Here is a 14381-nt window from a genome sequence, read left to right on the forward strand (position 1 = left end):
AAGATAGAAGAAGGAGAGGTGCCGGCTTCAAATCATCAAGCAATCAGCCACTTACTCCAACAGTAAAGGCAAGGTAGATCTTTACAAAGGAAAAATCACTCCGGTAGGAATTAGATAATGGCAGTTGCAGCAATGAGTGGCTGCGCACCATGAAGAAGAACCTCTAAATTGTAACCAGCAGATTTCTTGTCTTCGGAACCCGATAAATATAACTACAGCAGCTCTGATACCATGTTACAATCTCAGAAGCTGTAGCTAAACCAGAAAACCAGAAACAAGAATAAAAAGAGAGGGAGAAGAAGAGAGGAAGAAGATGAAGTAACCAAAGGAAGTCTCAAGAATGGAGAGCAACCTTTCACCTGTTTATTACATTTTCTGGGTTGACGTAGGAACCTTGGAAAATTAAGTGACAAATAATGGGTTGATTGTTTCAACTGCCTATTTGGGTATGGGTATGATAGCGCTGCACTGTGTTCCAGAATTTTCATTAGATGAACCAAATATTTCTTTAGAAGAGAATTTCTTAACTGTCAAGTTTGATTTCCTTCCTGCACCACATGGGAGAGGAGTATGCTCTTCTCCCCCGAAGGAACTTTATTTTGCTACTATTTATATTGTTCCTTTCCAGTAAAGGCTTTCCTCCCACTTTGAAAGTTCTTTTTGTATGGTTGCACATCTCTCTCTCTCTCTCTCTCTCTCTCTCTCTCTCTCACACACACACACACACACACACACGCACACTCATATTTTCAATCAATTTTCCTGATTGTTTATCTTGTGGTGCAGTCTTCTGGAGAAGATGGGTCCTTAGCTGTAGACTACTTTACATTTTCTCCAAGCATTGCAGATTATCTAAGATCAGCATCTCTTGTTATCAGCCATGCAGGTAAGATATTAATACTTTGTAACTGCTTAGGAGATTGATATGATTGTACTTGTGTCCTGTTTTATCAAATATAGTACTATACTGGTGTTGCATTGAATTGAAGGGAATTTCTCCCCCCTTTTGAGTCATTTGGTTGCAATGGAAGTGGAGTTAAATTAATTTTGACCCACTTATTGAGGCTTCGCAGCACAAACCATAAACCTTCCAGCCACACTATGAAGTTTGTTCGATTAAATGAAATTTAACTCCAGAACTCCAGGAAGAGCTCCAGAGCCCCTTGAGCATGATGCAGTATTGGTACATCAATGGGGCTCGGTCTGAATTTTGGTCATATTATGGGTATATCCAAGCCCATCGATGCTGCCCATATATCAGGATCAATTAGTGGTATTAATTTCCAGATTTGGTTGCTGACTAAGGAGGAAATAATTTCCAGATTTTTCCTAGCTGTGGGAGATATTTTTGGTACAGATTTCCTTCTAATTTAATTGGCCCCATGGCTAGCTTGCATGGAGCAAATACTGCAGGATTTATTGGCAGCCTTGTGTGGGGAATAACTGAAGATTTTTCCAGATTTCATGGTTCCCGGCTGGCTGGATTCAAGGATGGGTTTCTTGTTTGGGTGAATAAATAATTCATTACCAAGAAGAACGAAAAAAGAACATACGGCCCTTAGAAAAAAGGGGGGGGGGAGAATAGAGAAGGCCTAGCTCATGAGGGGACATTCCTGATAATGGGGCTAGGCAAATCCTAGGAATGAACAGTATGATAGTTTCTAATAGATGAAATACAAGAGGAGGACATCCGAGAGATTTTAGCTTTGACATCGAAGGAAACGGAACTCCAAATCTTATCTAGAGAGCGAGAGTTGGAGGTCCATTTCCTACGGTTTCTTTCCATCCAGATCTGATTGATTGTTGCATAGAAGGCGAGCTTTCCCACCAGGTCACAAATAGTCTTGCCATGGAAGTTCTTGTCCGTCCATATCCATTCTCTACAAAAAAATGGAGGATTCTTCTACTAATCGGCCAACATTTAGCTAAAATCATTTTCTATATGGATATGGAGACCGAGCAATTGAAGAAAAGGTGGTCGACAGATTCCGGCTCATTCCCACATAGGATACACATCGGATTAACTGAGATGCCTCTATGGATGAGGAAACTATGCGTAGGTAATGAGTTGGTGAATACTCTTCAGGCCGTGAAACTATGCTGGGGAATGTGATGAGGAAACCAAATAAGCTTGTGCCAAGGGGTGGCTGGACCATGGACTCTGACAAAATCCCAAGTGACCTTGGAGGAGAAAATATTGGATGAAGAGGGTAGCCAAATAGTAGAATCATGTCTTTGCCTCTGGGAGTCGGAGATGACTGGTAGGGAGTTCCAAATTCAGCAAGCCGGCACGAGGGGAGAGCCCAAGTACCAGCAGATATAATATCTGCAACCAAGGCGAGCTTGGCCAGACCAGAGGAATAAATGTTCTGGGCACTAACAACAAGGTAGGGGACCCCTTTGGGATGCCAAGGATCAAGCCATATATAAGTAGATAACCCATTTCCAACTTGGGAAGAGATGGCTGAGGATAGTTGGGGGCGGGTGGCCATGATCTTACGCCAAGCCTAAGAGGCATCAGCTTGCAGTTTCACAGTCCAAAATGAGTCATTCCTGAGGAGGCTTGAGTACACCCACTTGACCCATATACTGTCTTTTTGGATATAATCTTCCAAGCCAACTTGATGATTCCAGCAGAGTTTACCTCTTTGATCCTTCTTAGGCCCAAGCGTCCTTCCTTTTTCCGAAGGCAAAATGCAGCCCAACTAGCAGGGTGAAAGAATTTTAAACACTCACTTCCTTTCCACAAGAAGGAAGCAAAAATGGACTCAAGCTTGGAGGTGATGGATGATGGCAAACCGAAAATACCCAACCAATAAATGTAAGAAGCTTGGAGAGCTGATCTGATGAGCTCTAATCGACCCGCAAACAATAGAAGCCTTCCTTTCCATAGCTGAAGACGCTTCCTAATGAGGTCAAGCATAGGGGTGCAATGGTGAGCGGAGAGCTTGGCTGGGGTGAGAGGGAGCCCCAAATATTTTACCGGTAACTGACCCAAGTAGAAGCCTGTTTAACCAAGGATGACTGCTTTGGTAGTGTCAGAGATCCCAACTAGAAAAATAAGGGACTTATCCGGATTGGTACGGAGGCCAGACAAAGAAGCAAAGTGGTTCAAGCAAATCATAATGTTCAACTCTACAAAAGATCATCAAATCATCAGTAAATGCCAGGTGAGTAAGCTTGATAGCTTTACATTTGAGGATGGCAGAGATGAGATTCTGATCAGTGGCCACTTGCAAACTTCTAGAAAGAACCTCTATGGCCAAGAAAAAGATGCAAGGTGATAGAGGACAGCCCTACCGAATCCCCACAGAGGAGGCGAAGTACCCCGCTGGACTCTCTTTGACCAACACTGAGAAGCGGGGAGCAGCAATACAGTGATAAATCCAGTTAGTGAAGACTAGGGGGAATCCCATGGAATTAAGGACCATGATGATGTAATTCCATCTCAAAGAGTCAAAGGCCTTATGAATGTCCATCTTTATAAGGGCAGCCGGGGAGTGAGCTTTTCTGTCAAATCCTCTAACAATCTTGTGGCATAGGAGGATATTGTCGCCGATGCTTCTTCCTGGAATGAAGGCTGATTGATTGCTACTAACAAGAGAGCCCACCACTTGCTTAATCCTATTAGCCAGGATCTTAGCAATGAACTTGTAGAGGAGGTTACATAAGGAGATTGGACGGAAGTCATTCATAGCGTCAGCTCCCTCTTTCTTTGGGATGAGATAGAGGAATATGTGGCTAATCCCTTTAATCTGGCTTGGGTTGAAGAAGAAGCTTCTGATTGCTTTGATCAAATCATCCTTAATGAGGTCTTAAGAGGAAGAGAAAAATCCCATACTAAATCCATCAGGGTCTGGGGCTTTACTGGCCTTATGAAAGTGAATGGCTGCAATAATCTCCTCATCTGTGGGAATAGCCATCAACACAGAAACCATGGAGGCAGAGATGGACTTGTTTCAAGAGACCATCCAGAATGGGGGGGGGGCGTGATTAATGGAGGGCCTGAATAGGTTCTCAAAATGATCCACAACCACCTTGATCTCATCGACTCTGTGAACCAGGTTCCCCTGAGTGGAAATCAACTTGGTGATGGAGTTGTTGTTTCTGGCTTTGAAAGATCTATGGAAGTAAGCTGTATTGGAATCACCAAGCTCCAACCAATTGATTCTAGATTTTGGTCTAAAAAAACTCTCTTCTTGGGCCAGCAAAGAAGATAGGGTAACTGCTTCAATCTTTTATTCCTCAGCTAGAGAGGGATTGAGGTGATCAGTCTGATGCAAAATCTAGATGGAATTAGTGTTCCAGGCTTTAAGAGCATCCTTGACATTAGCTTCCTTGCCAGGCCTAGGAGGGGAGTGGAGAAGGCTTGGACAGGCTATAGCCAAGCTTCTTTGATAATATTGGGATAGTCGAGATGGGAGGTCCACTTATAAAAAAATTTGAAGGGCTTGGGGCCAAAGGAGGTGTAAGGCTGGATAATGATGGAGATGGGGCTATGGTCGGATACATTCGGGGCTTTAAAAGAAGCATGGGAGGAAGGGAAAGCAGTGAGCCAAGCTTCATTCACTAGGAGTTCATCAAGCTTACAAGCAATCCGGGATTGGCCAGACCTTTTATTATTCCATGAGAATTTTATTCCCAACCATCTAAGATCATCCATAGCAATATTAGAAATGCATGCGTTAAGGGCTTCTACATTTGCAATGTCTAGGCCTCCGCCACCTTGTTTCTCATGACTGAATCTTACCACATTGAAGTCACCACAAATCCCCAGGGATAGGAGCCAGTTCGATTGGCAATAAGCCTAAGATCATCCCATAAGGAATCTCTGTCAGCCCTCTTGTTAGAGGCATAGAGGGGTGAGGAAAAAGGTTGAGCTATGGGCTATGTCTGTGATAGAAATATGAAGGAATTGGGGGGAAGAAGATAAAAGGGAGACTAGAAGTTTGGTCTTATCCCACAAGAAGCAAATATGACTGTTAGGGTGGGAAGAATGGTTAGACAAGGATTCCCAGCCAGGGGTGATGGAGGCAACAATTCTGGGTAAAGAAGACTTTGATGTGCGTTTCAATTAGACAACAGAAGGTGGATGATGGGAGGGCCGGTAGGGGTAGGGAGAAAAATCACTGAGATGCTCAGAGTTGCAGGGGATAGGGAGAAATCGCATAAAGAAAGGGGGGGGGGAAGAAGAATCACACACAGTCCTTATGCTTTCAACACTCACTACTCAAAACTCAAAACTCGATTCATCTTTTCAATCTCTAATTGCTCAATCGGTTACAAGTATATTAAATAGGCAAATAAAAGATTCCAACATGGAAACAAATCCTAAAAGGAAACAAGTTCAAAACGAAACTAGGAAACCAACTCTAAATAGGAAACTAACTAAATCTAAGAAACTAAAATAAATTAAGAAACCAGTATCTCCACGGATCCTACTTAAAATAAAAAATTACATAATATTCCCGAATAAATAAGACTTACTTAAATCTTACTAGACCAAGTAACTAAATATGGATGTCCTCATCTCTGTCTGGATTCCTAGATGGGTTTAGATTGGTCCATGGGTGTGCATCTACATCAACTCTCCCGATGTTGAGAAAAACTCATCCACGAGTTTTGTAGAGTGGGAGAATCAATACCAATCAATCAACATTCATCCTTGCCTGTATGAAGTCACCATTACAACCATGATCGAATGCTATGAAATCCACAACGCGAAGTTCATTGGTGAAGTAGTGACTCGGGAAAATAAAACAGATCGGTTCACTGAGGAGATCAACCAATTTTAAATTTTTCACAAGTTGATCTTCAGCTTCCAACGGTTTCATATCTCATCTTCTACTATTGGTGGTTCATCTTCTGGTTCGTCTACCTGTTGTTCAACGACTGAGATCACATAGTTGAAGATAGAGTGTACTTGGGTTTGATGTCCATGTAATGTCGTTGAGCCTCATCGAGCTTCTCTATTATCAATTGTATTTGTTGACGGATATCCGATAAAAGATCTAGATCCATTGCTCTCTCTCTCTCTCTCTCTCTCTCTCTTTTGGAGGGGTGGCAGAATTGTAAATATTAAAAGTTCACTTTACTCAAAAGGATATCAATGTGGGTGCAGGGGTATACTTGGAAGTGACATGTAAAAAAGAAGAAGAACTAGGAATAAAGGAAATAACATATAAAGAGAGGGCAAAGTAGGCAAATCAGAAAAGTTAGAAGAAAGTTAAAGAGAGGAAAAAAAGGCTCATGGGTGAGGTTTGGGCTACCGACAATAAAGGGGGGAGATGTCTCCTTGGAGATGGAAGCCATAAGTCGTTGGTCTCCGTCGAACTGAAGGAACCAGTGATGGAGAGTCGGCTTTGACTAAGGGACGTGACTCAATGGGATCTTGCAAGTATCTATCCTTTCTTTCTCTTCTCTTCTCTTCTTCCTCTTCTGCTGCGTTTTCTCTTTTTCTTTTTTCTTTCTTGTCTTCTTGCTTCTTCTGATTTCTGTTTCTCTTCTAGTTCTGCTCTTTTTTTTTTTTTTTTCTCGGCAAAACTCTAAACAGGGAAGGGTTGTCGAAGGAATCTTCTTTTTTTTTTTTTCCTTTTTCCTTTTCTGTTATGTTCTTCTCTTCTCACCTTCCTGCTGCTCCTTTTGTGTTTTGTTTCTCTCTTATCTTTTGCACTGCTGTTCCTTTCATTTAAAAGAGAGATGGAGGGGAAGGAATGGGGATCCTTCGGCTCTGATACCAATTGATGGGAGGGCCAGTAGGGTAGGGAGAAAAATCCTTGAGATCCTCAAAGTTGGAGGGGAAACGGAGAAATCGCACAAAGAAGGGGGGGGGGAGAAGAATCACACACAACCCTCAGGCTCTCAACACTCAAAACTCAGTTCATCTTTTCAATCTCTAATTGTTCAATCGGTTACAAGCATATTAAATAGGAAAATAAAAGACTCCCACATGGAAACAAATCCTAAAAGGAAACTAGTTCAAAAACGAAACTAGGAAACCAACTCTAAATAGGAAACTAACTCATTCTAAGAAACTAAAATAATTTAAGAAACTAATATCTCCTATGGATCCTACTTAAAATAAAAAATTACATAATATTCTCGAATAAATAAGATTTACTTAAATCCTATTAGACCAAGTAACCAAATATGGATCGGCCTCATCTCTGTCTAGATACCTAACTGGGTTTGGATCGGTCCATGGGTGTGCATCTACATCAAAGGATCTAAGCTTTTTGATGAAGGATTTCACCACCGCATGCTTAGACAGGGGATTTAGACACCTGGAGTTCCAAATGAACCCTTGGGACATTAGGCAAGGCTGGGCCGGGGGTAGCGATTGCTCCTCAGGGGAGGAGCCGATAGAGCCAGGGGCAGGGTGGGACCTTCTCCTCTGGTAAGGATCGAGTAGCAGGGGAAGGAGAGTAGGACTGTCGAATACTGGGTTTGGCCTGGGTTGAAGGAGGCTTTATGGTTTTGGAGTTATGCAGAGCCACAGACTTGGAAGATTTTGCAGGTTTGGCAGAAGAGGAAGGTCCTTCGGGCAGAGAAGAAAGAACCTGACGGGTCGCCTCACATATCAAAATAGGATCTGAAGCTAAGTCCATAGCAGATGGGCTTAGCGCATCCAGGCTCAAACTCAAGGACTGGGCCTGGTCAGGGCCAACAACGCAGTGGGCTAAAAGGGATGAAGAGTTGGTGGGCTTAATGGGCTCAGATAAAGTGGGTTGGATCAGAGATAAAGGCCCAGAGGAAACTCGACTCTCATCCAATGGCAAAGACGTGGGAGATGAGGTTGTAAGGGCTCGTGGAACCAGAGGGGCTATAACAGGGGAACTTTCTAAAGGAGATGGTCCACTTTGACGAGAAGGATTCTTCTTTTGAGACTGCAACAGAGAAGGTGTTTGAGAAGCAGAAGACACCTCAGTTGAAGTGTCTCCTTTAGATTCTGAGGAAGTCTCCTCGTCTACAGAGATAAAGGCATCCGACGAGGCCTTGTTAGTGGATGAAGAGCAGCCAACGTCATCTGTTGTACCCTCTGAAGCTTGGTTGCCGCTGGGGGAAATCAGGATGTCGCCATCACTTGTATCGACAATAATTGATGGGACATTGAGGTTGTTAGAGTTCTCCAGCACGGCAAACCTGTTTTGCCCAATAGGTAATGGGGTATGGCTGACCTGAGGATCTCCGGTGGCCGTTGCAGCCTGACTGACAACGGTAGGGCGAGAGGCATTTCTCTTTCTGAGTCTGCCTCTATTTCTTGCCTTCGAGCGGAGAGGAGGAAGGGGGCCAAGCTCAGGCTCCATCATTAGCGAGTGATCTCTCTGATGGAAGGGCCCAATAGGATCAACATGCTGGACGGGAGGCTTGAGAGGGCTGGTACTAGTGTTGTGACCAAAGACTTAGCAGTTGGTACATTGCGGTGGCTTCCAATCATAGTGAACAGCTTGTTGAAAAGAAACTCATCCCCATCATGGATGGTTATGGAGGAAGAAAGAGCATTGGTTGCCGTGACTTCAATGCAAATCCTCGCATAGGTGAGACGATCCTTCCTCTTGGGGTGAATATCAGAGCAGAGGGGAGTTCCCAGCACAGACCCGATCGCACTTAACCCCTCAGAGCACCAGAAGTGGAAGGGAAACCCGAGGGGAATAGTGGAGAAATCGACACGATTTAGAAGCAATTGCCGATGCCAGGGGCGGAGAAAAATGGGGACTCTTCCAACAAGCCAGGGACCTCCCTCCAAACATCTTAGGCCATCCTGCTCCTCTGAGAAGCGAAACAAGAAGAACCCATGGTCGAGAAGAAAAGTATCGACAGTTCCGGAAGGGCGCCATTGCTTCAATAGGGAGAGTTTCACGATGTGGAATGGAGGGCGCTTGCCTAAAAAGTGACCAACTAGGGAGTTGCTCCACTGGGAAGCCTTAGAATCGAGCAATCCCTTTGGGCAGATGGCAACACTGGATTCTCCAGGAGTGACTGGGGGAACAAAATGGAGATGAAGGCTCTCAACAGGGGACGAGGTGGGGCGTTTGAAATGAGAGTTGCAGGGAACTCCCAAAGGAGGGGAAAGATGGGCTGGAGAGGGGGAAGAAGCAGAGGGGGAGACGGTAGGGATAGGCAGTGGGGGGTGAGGAACCCCAGCAAGGGGGGAGGCCATGCCGTCTCAGACCATCAAGCTCCGGGAACCGATGACCCAAGGAGAGAAACTAGAGAAGAGGACTTCTTTTATTGATTCAAGGATGGTTACTTCTTCGTTTTGAGAAGATTCTTAAAAGAATATATTTTGATAGCTGTATGGACAGCTTGCGTGGGAGATGAATCCAAGACATTAGCTACTTGTGTAGAGGAGGAGAAATCTTTAGTTTCTATTTTTGTTTAAAAAGATATTAGGTAGATTTTATTGCTTTTTCACTTACTAATTAGTTCTAGGTTTAGTTAGGTTTCAGTTACTTTTTTAAAGTTATTTCTTGTACAAGGTAGTACACGGTCCACACCATGCGTGGGACTCCTTTCCTTTTTTATGTTAATCAGTTTTTTCACTAGAGTTAGTTTGTAACCGATTATTATAAATAAAGGCAAAGGCTAATATGCAGCCAACGAATCAAGTCAGATTAAAAGAAAAATGGCTTATGCTGTTGTGCTGTGGGATGCAGTTGGGTGAGATGCCCGGTGAGATGCCTATGAGTGGGTGAGAGGCCCGTGAGTGAGTGGGAGGTTTGATCTAAACCTATCCTTTCTATCTTCATATCTTTTCCTTTTTTTCTTTTCATCATTCCTGCAAATCTTCAGCATCTGAGAAAGTGAGAAGCATTCGTGGCACTGTTCTTGGTACAAGAGGTTACTTGGCTTTATAACATTGACCTGTTACTACTTACTACTCCATCGAGGTACTGCCTGAAACTAAAAGACTTACCCTGCGGCATCAATTGTTGGAGTTTTCCCTGTTGATACCTTCAAGTTCCAGTCGTGCAGATCCATTAATTTATTGTGGACCATCTTTCAAGGCTGTATCATTGTGTCAAAGTTCTTGCTATAGCCTGCTGTTTAGACAGTATATCGATCCTATTGTAGGGTTGGTTCTTAGTTGAACTAGCTCCCACATTAGAGCATTCCCATGAACAGCTAACCCACATATCATGGCATTCCAAGTAGCTATATTTTTATCAGGCATTACATCAATCTTCGAGCCATCAGAATCGCTCAATTTCTGGCGTACATGTGTACCAATGCACTGCCAAGGATCACTCCCATTTCAATACCTTTGGCTTTTATAAAGACATGAATCCATTCTCCCAAGTACAGACATCCTGATTGGCACAGCAGACAATACAGAAGTAAGAGTTCTATTGGGTTCAGTCCCTTCTGAGATCATTTGGTCAAACAGCATCCAATGCCTCATTTGTGCAAAAATGTTGTGCATACCCACTTACCATCGTAGTCCAAACTATCAAACTTTTCTCAGGAGCTTCTTCAAACAACTGCTGGGTGTCTCTGATATTAGATGATAGTGAACAGGACCTCATCAAGCCGTTAACAACATACACATCCAAATCCAGTCCAAACCTGGCAAGAGTGAGTTAACATTAAAGAGTGAGAAAAGAAGAGAAGCGATTTAGACATTTTTAGTAGCAGGTACAGTTAAAGAGCGAGAAGAGAAGCCTTTGCTGTGTACAAAACCAATACAAGTCATTCCCAGTTCCACCCTAAACTGAATCCTGCCCTCTGCAGTGGTTCAATCTTCTGGGGAAGAGCATTCGGAGGGGATTTAAATCCTTAGATAACTATTTCTTCTGTTAACACCGCTCCTAGAACAGAGGCAGTAAACGAAGGCTGGTTTAGGAGTACTCGCTGTGGGTTGCAAGTACCTAATACGGTTTCATGGGAGAAGACAACAAGCTTATTGGATTGACAATGGCAGCAGTTTTTGGTGCACGATTTAGCGCAGATTAACACAAAATATATGAGGCTTGAGTAAGGTGAATCTCCTAGGGTTTTGCTTTTGAGCTTCTTCAGAGAAAGCCAACAAGAAGCGTGAGCGACATGTATGAGACCACTTTTGCAGTAGAAGTTCAAATGATATGGGGTATCCTAATTTCTTCAGACTGTAGAATGCAAAGCAACCAGACCTGCAAAAGTGAGGAACCTGAAGTGGCATATGATATTTGCTGGTTCTAACTTAAATGGATCTAATATGGTGACAAGTGATCTTTACATCATTGTTAAACCTCATCTGCTTAGATTAGACATGAGCATCTACCTTGAAAATTCAATAATTGAGTTTCCAACCTTATAATATTTAAAGTATCAGTTCTCATAATTGCACGGAGGCTTGACGTTGATGCTGTATTAGTATCAACAAATCAATACTCATTTATTGGTTTTAGTGATGCTGCAGGGTCAGGAAGCATATTTGAGACACTAAGGTTGAGAAAACCATTAATTGTGGTAGTTAATGAGGATTTGATGGACAATCATCAGAGTGAGTTGGCTGAAGAACTTGCAAAGAGGAAACATCTACTTTGTGCTCGCCCCCAAATGCTCTACCCAACTATTGCAGACATGATACTCGACTCTCTTGTTTCTTACCCACAAGGAGATGCTACCCCAGTTTCGAATATCATAAACAGATTTTTAGGATTCCCCGATGATTAATCTAACTGCTAAGTTAATGTTTGGCAGAGGTATAAGTTTGTGGTCTTGATTTGGTTTATCAGCTGTTTCATTTGGGCAGCTATTTGCATTATTTTGCTATGCATGATGTTGTTAGTTTACTTTGACTTGAGCTTTAGAGGAGCTTAAAAGATCAGAAATTTAGTGAAGAACAGAGTATCCGTTGATTTGCGGGTTCCTGTTGGATGAGCCTGCAAATTCCTTAAGTAGAGATCTCTATACGAAGGCTTCTATCCATATCTTTTTCTTGGAAAATTAAATTTACTTAGGCTGTGTTTGCTTCTATCCATCATTTGTATTTTTTTTTTCTTCCGGTTGAACATGACTGAGTAAGAAAAAAATAAAATAAAAATCCTGCACAAGATGATGATGGAGTCCTCCATGGGTGCCAAGAATACCAATGGGCCAAAATGCCAACATTATTTTAGTAAGACATCCTGGATTTTGAAATGGATGTTGTTTTCCAACTTTTTGCATTGCATATCAGTAAATTACCCCCCCCCTTTTACTGATGCTTATACATTTTGTTATTGTTTTTATAACAGATTTCGTAAATTTTTTTGTGGTGAAACAAAGGCAGTCTTATTGATAATGAATTTGGGGATTTAAATCCTCTTTAGCTATGGGGTAGCTGGAGAAGGACCAGCAAGACACATAACAGGAGAGAGGTTAGGGGGTTTCACATTCTCTCTCCTGTTATGTGTCTTTCTGGTCCCTCTCCCGAACACCCGCCCCTGCGGTGGCGGGAGAGGATCTGAATCCTGAATTTGGATCATGGTGTCCTGAATTAGGAGCTTGTGTACAACCTTCATTGAGTGCCTCTGCTTCAGAAGAAGCAACTTCAAATTTGCAGAAGAAGAAGCTGGAAGATTTACATTTCTCAAATGGTCAACATGTTATTATTCCTAACCATCTCCATGTTCCTGAAGCAGAAAGAACCGGATTGAGTTTTGGAAGCTTTGATGCTAGTTTTGGGATTAGCGCAAGCTATACGAATGGTCCTGATAGTGACAAGAGCTCTACACCTGTCTGAATACTCACAGGGGATTGAAGAAGCTACTGAGGAAGGTTCCTCAAGGTTTGTAATAGAAAATGCTTTTCTTGTTTTTCTGTTGGTGTTTAATTTAGATAATTCCCTAGTTCTATTAGAAACCATTACAATCTCAGGTTTCAAGTTTTACAATCTTTGGTCGATTGATACCCCCTCACCCCACGCCCACGCCTCCCCAAGTAAAAAGGTGATTAGATCAGCGCATTAAGTAACGTGGAACTAATACTGATCATACCGAAATGTGATTAGATCAGCAACAGTAACTGAATGCTTGTTACCCTATCTCCCTTGTCTCCTTTCTTTTGCTCTTCTCGCCCCCTCCTCGCCTTCATTGCTTCTTGATCTTCAAGACTTTCTGTCATTTTAGCAGCTCCACTCGTTTTTGCATCTTCCGTTCCAGCATTGCTGCACTTCGTCTCAGACAATGTAGTCTCCTGTTTCTCTTCTTCTACGATGGCATGGATAGGGCGACGAGTTCTTGTTCTTATGGATTTGAATTGGAAATTGAGAGAAACCTGATCAAAAAGTGTTGCTCGACATTGTACGAGAAGATCTACCTGACCAATACGTGTGAGGCTAGATGTAGAGGAAACCAAAGTCGTAGGGAGAGTGCCATCTCTACTATGAGGATGGTTGCGGCTCGGGGGAAATGGAGAGGAGGGATAGGGTTTTGCTGCCATAGCAAGAGTTCAAAATTTCAAATCCTCTACGCATACGTTTAGGCATCTAAATTGTACATTCAGGTGAACGTACGTGCAAGAGATCTCATGTAATACCCTACTTCTTAAACCCGGTCTGATTACACGGTTGACCCGGTTTAACCATGCAGGACCCGAACCGGAGAGAGTTAAAGCGGGTTCTTTATAGACTATGATGGCAAGGGTGACCTTAAACACCGGCTGGCCCGACAAGTCCGAGCCAGTGCCAGAAGAGACGGGTGTACCCAAGCCGTGTACCTGCACCTATCACAAGGCCATGTACGGATAAAGCAGGTATGTAGCCGTATTTTAAGGCGCATACGTATGTTACATCTTATGCCAAGAGTGAGATTCGTGCCGAGGGCTGAATTTTGTCAAAATCCCACTTGTTGGCCAAGTTTTGGCCCTCAGGTGGGCGCACAGGTGGGCGCATCCACCCACCTGAGTGACCCACCCATGTGATTTACTTAGTATTTTAGGAGGTATAAATGGCATTTAAGTTTTCCTTTTTCTTTTCTCATTTATGACACTCGTACGTTGGTGAGAAGAGTAAAGAGGAGAGAGAAAAGAAAGGAAAGAAGAAGAGAAGAGAAGAGAAGAGAAGAGAAGGAAGAGGAAGAAGAGATGGATTTCAGCGGCGCCGAGGCTTGATCTTCCCATTCCGACGCCGGAAGAGTGATCTCCAACACTAGATCTAAGTTTAGAGGTGAGCAAAGGCTGGGTTCCTTAAACTTTCACCATACCCAAGTAAAACCCTTGATTTGGGTACGGTTTCTTGAGATCTTGTAAATCCCCCTTGAAATGATGAATCTAAGGTTTAATAGATGATTTATGTGTTGATTTTGAAGGATTTGAAGAAGTATTTACAAGGTTGGAGAAGCATTGTGGATTTGAAGTGATTTTGGGGTTTTGAAGGAGTTCTTGAGCAAAGAAGGTAAGATGGCTTTCCATTCCTTAAA

General features: G+C 42.9%; 1 protein-coding gene across 1 annotated transcript; it reads left to right on the top strand.

Annotated features, from left to right (window-relative positions):
* The first annotated feature begins 448 nt into the window (after positions 1 to 448).
* LOC122089635 (UDP-N-acetylglucosamine transferase subunit ALG13 homolog) lies at positions 449 to 12123 on the top strand. The gene is made up of 3 exons (XM_042659351.1): positions 449 to 568; positions 787 to 886; positions 11399 to 12123. The coding sequence occupies exons 1-3, from the start codon at positions 449 to 451 to the stop codon at positions 11653 to 11655; spliced, it is 477 nt and encodes a 158-aa protein (XP_042515285.1). The 3' UTR covers positions 11656 to 12123.
* Positions 12124 to 14381: the final 2258 nt, after the last annotated feature.

The sequence above is a fragment of the Macadamia integrifolia genome, chromosome 9 (assembly GCF_013358625.1).
Source record: "Macadamia integrifolia cultivar HAES 741 chromosome 9, SCU_Mint_v3, whole genome shotgun sequence".
Taxonomy (NCBI): domain Eukaryota; kingdom Viridiplantae; phylum Streptophyta; class Magnoliopsida; order Proteales; family Proteaceae; genus Macadamia; species Macadamia integrifolia.

Coding starts and splice junctions, on each gene's coding strand:
- LOC122089635 (XM_042659351.1), top strand. CDS start 449: ATGGGTATGATAGCGCTGCACTGTGTTCCAGAATTTTCATTAGATGAA. Junction 569..786: donor CTGCACCACATGGGAGAGGA/GTATGCTCTTCT, acceptor CTTGTGGTGCAG/TCTTCTGGAGAAGATGGGTC. Junction 887..11,398: donor TCTTGTTATCAGCCATGCAG/GTAAGATATTAA, acceptor GTGATGCTGCAG/GGTCAGGAAGCATATTTGAG.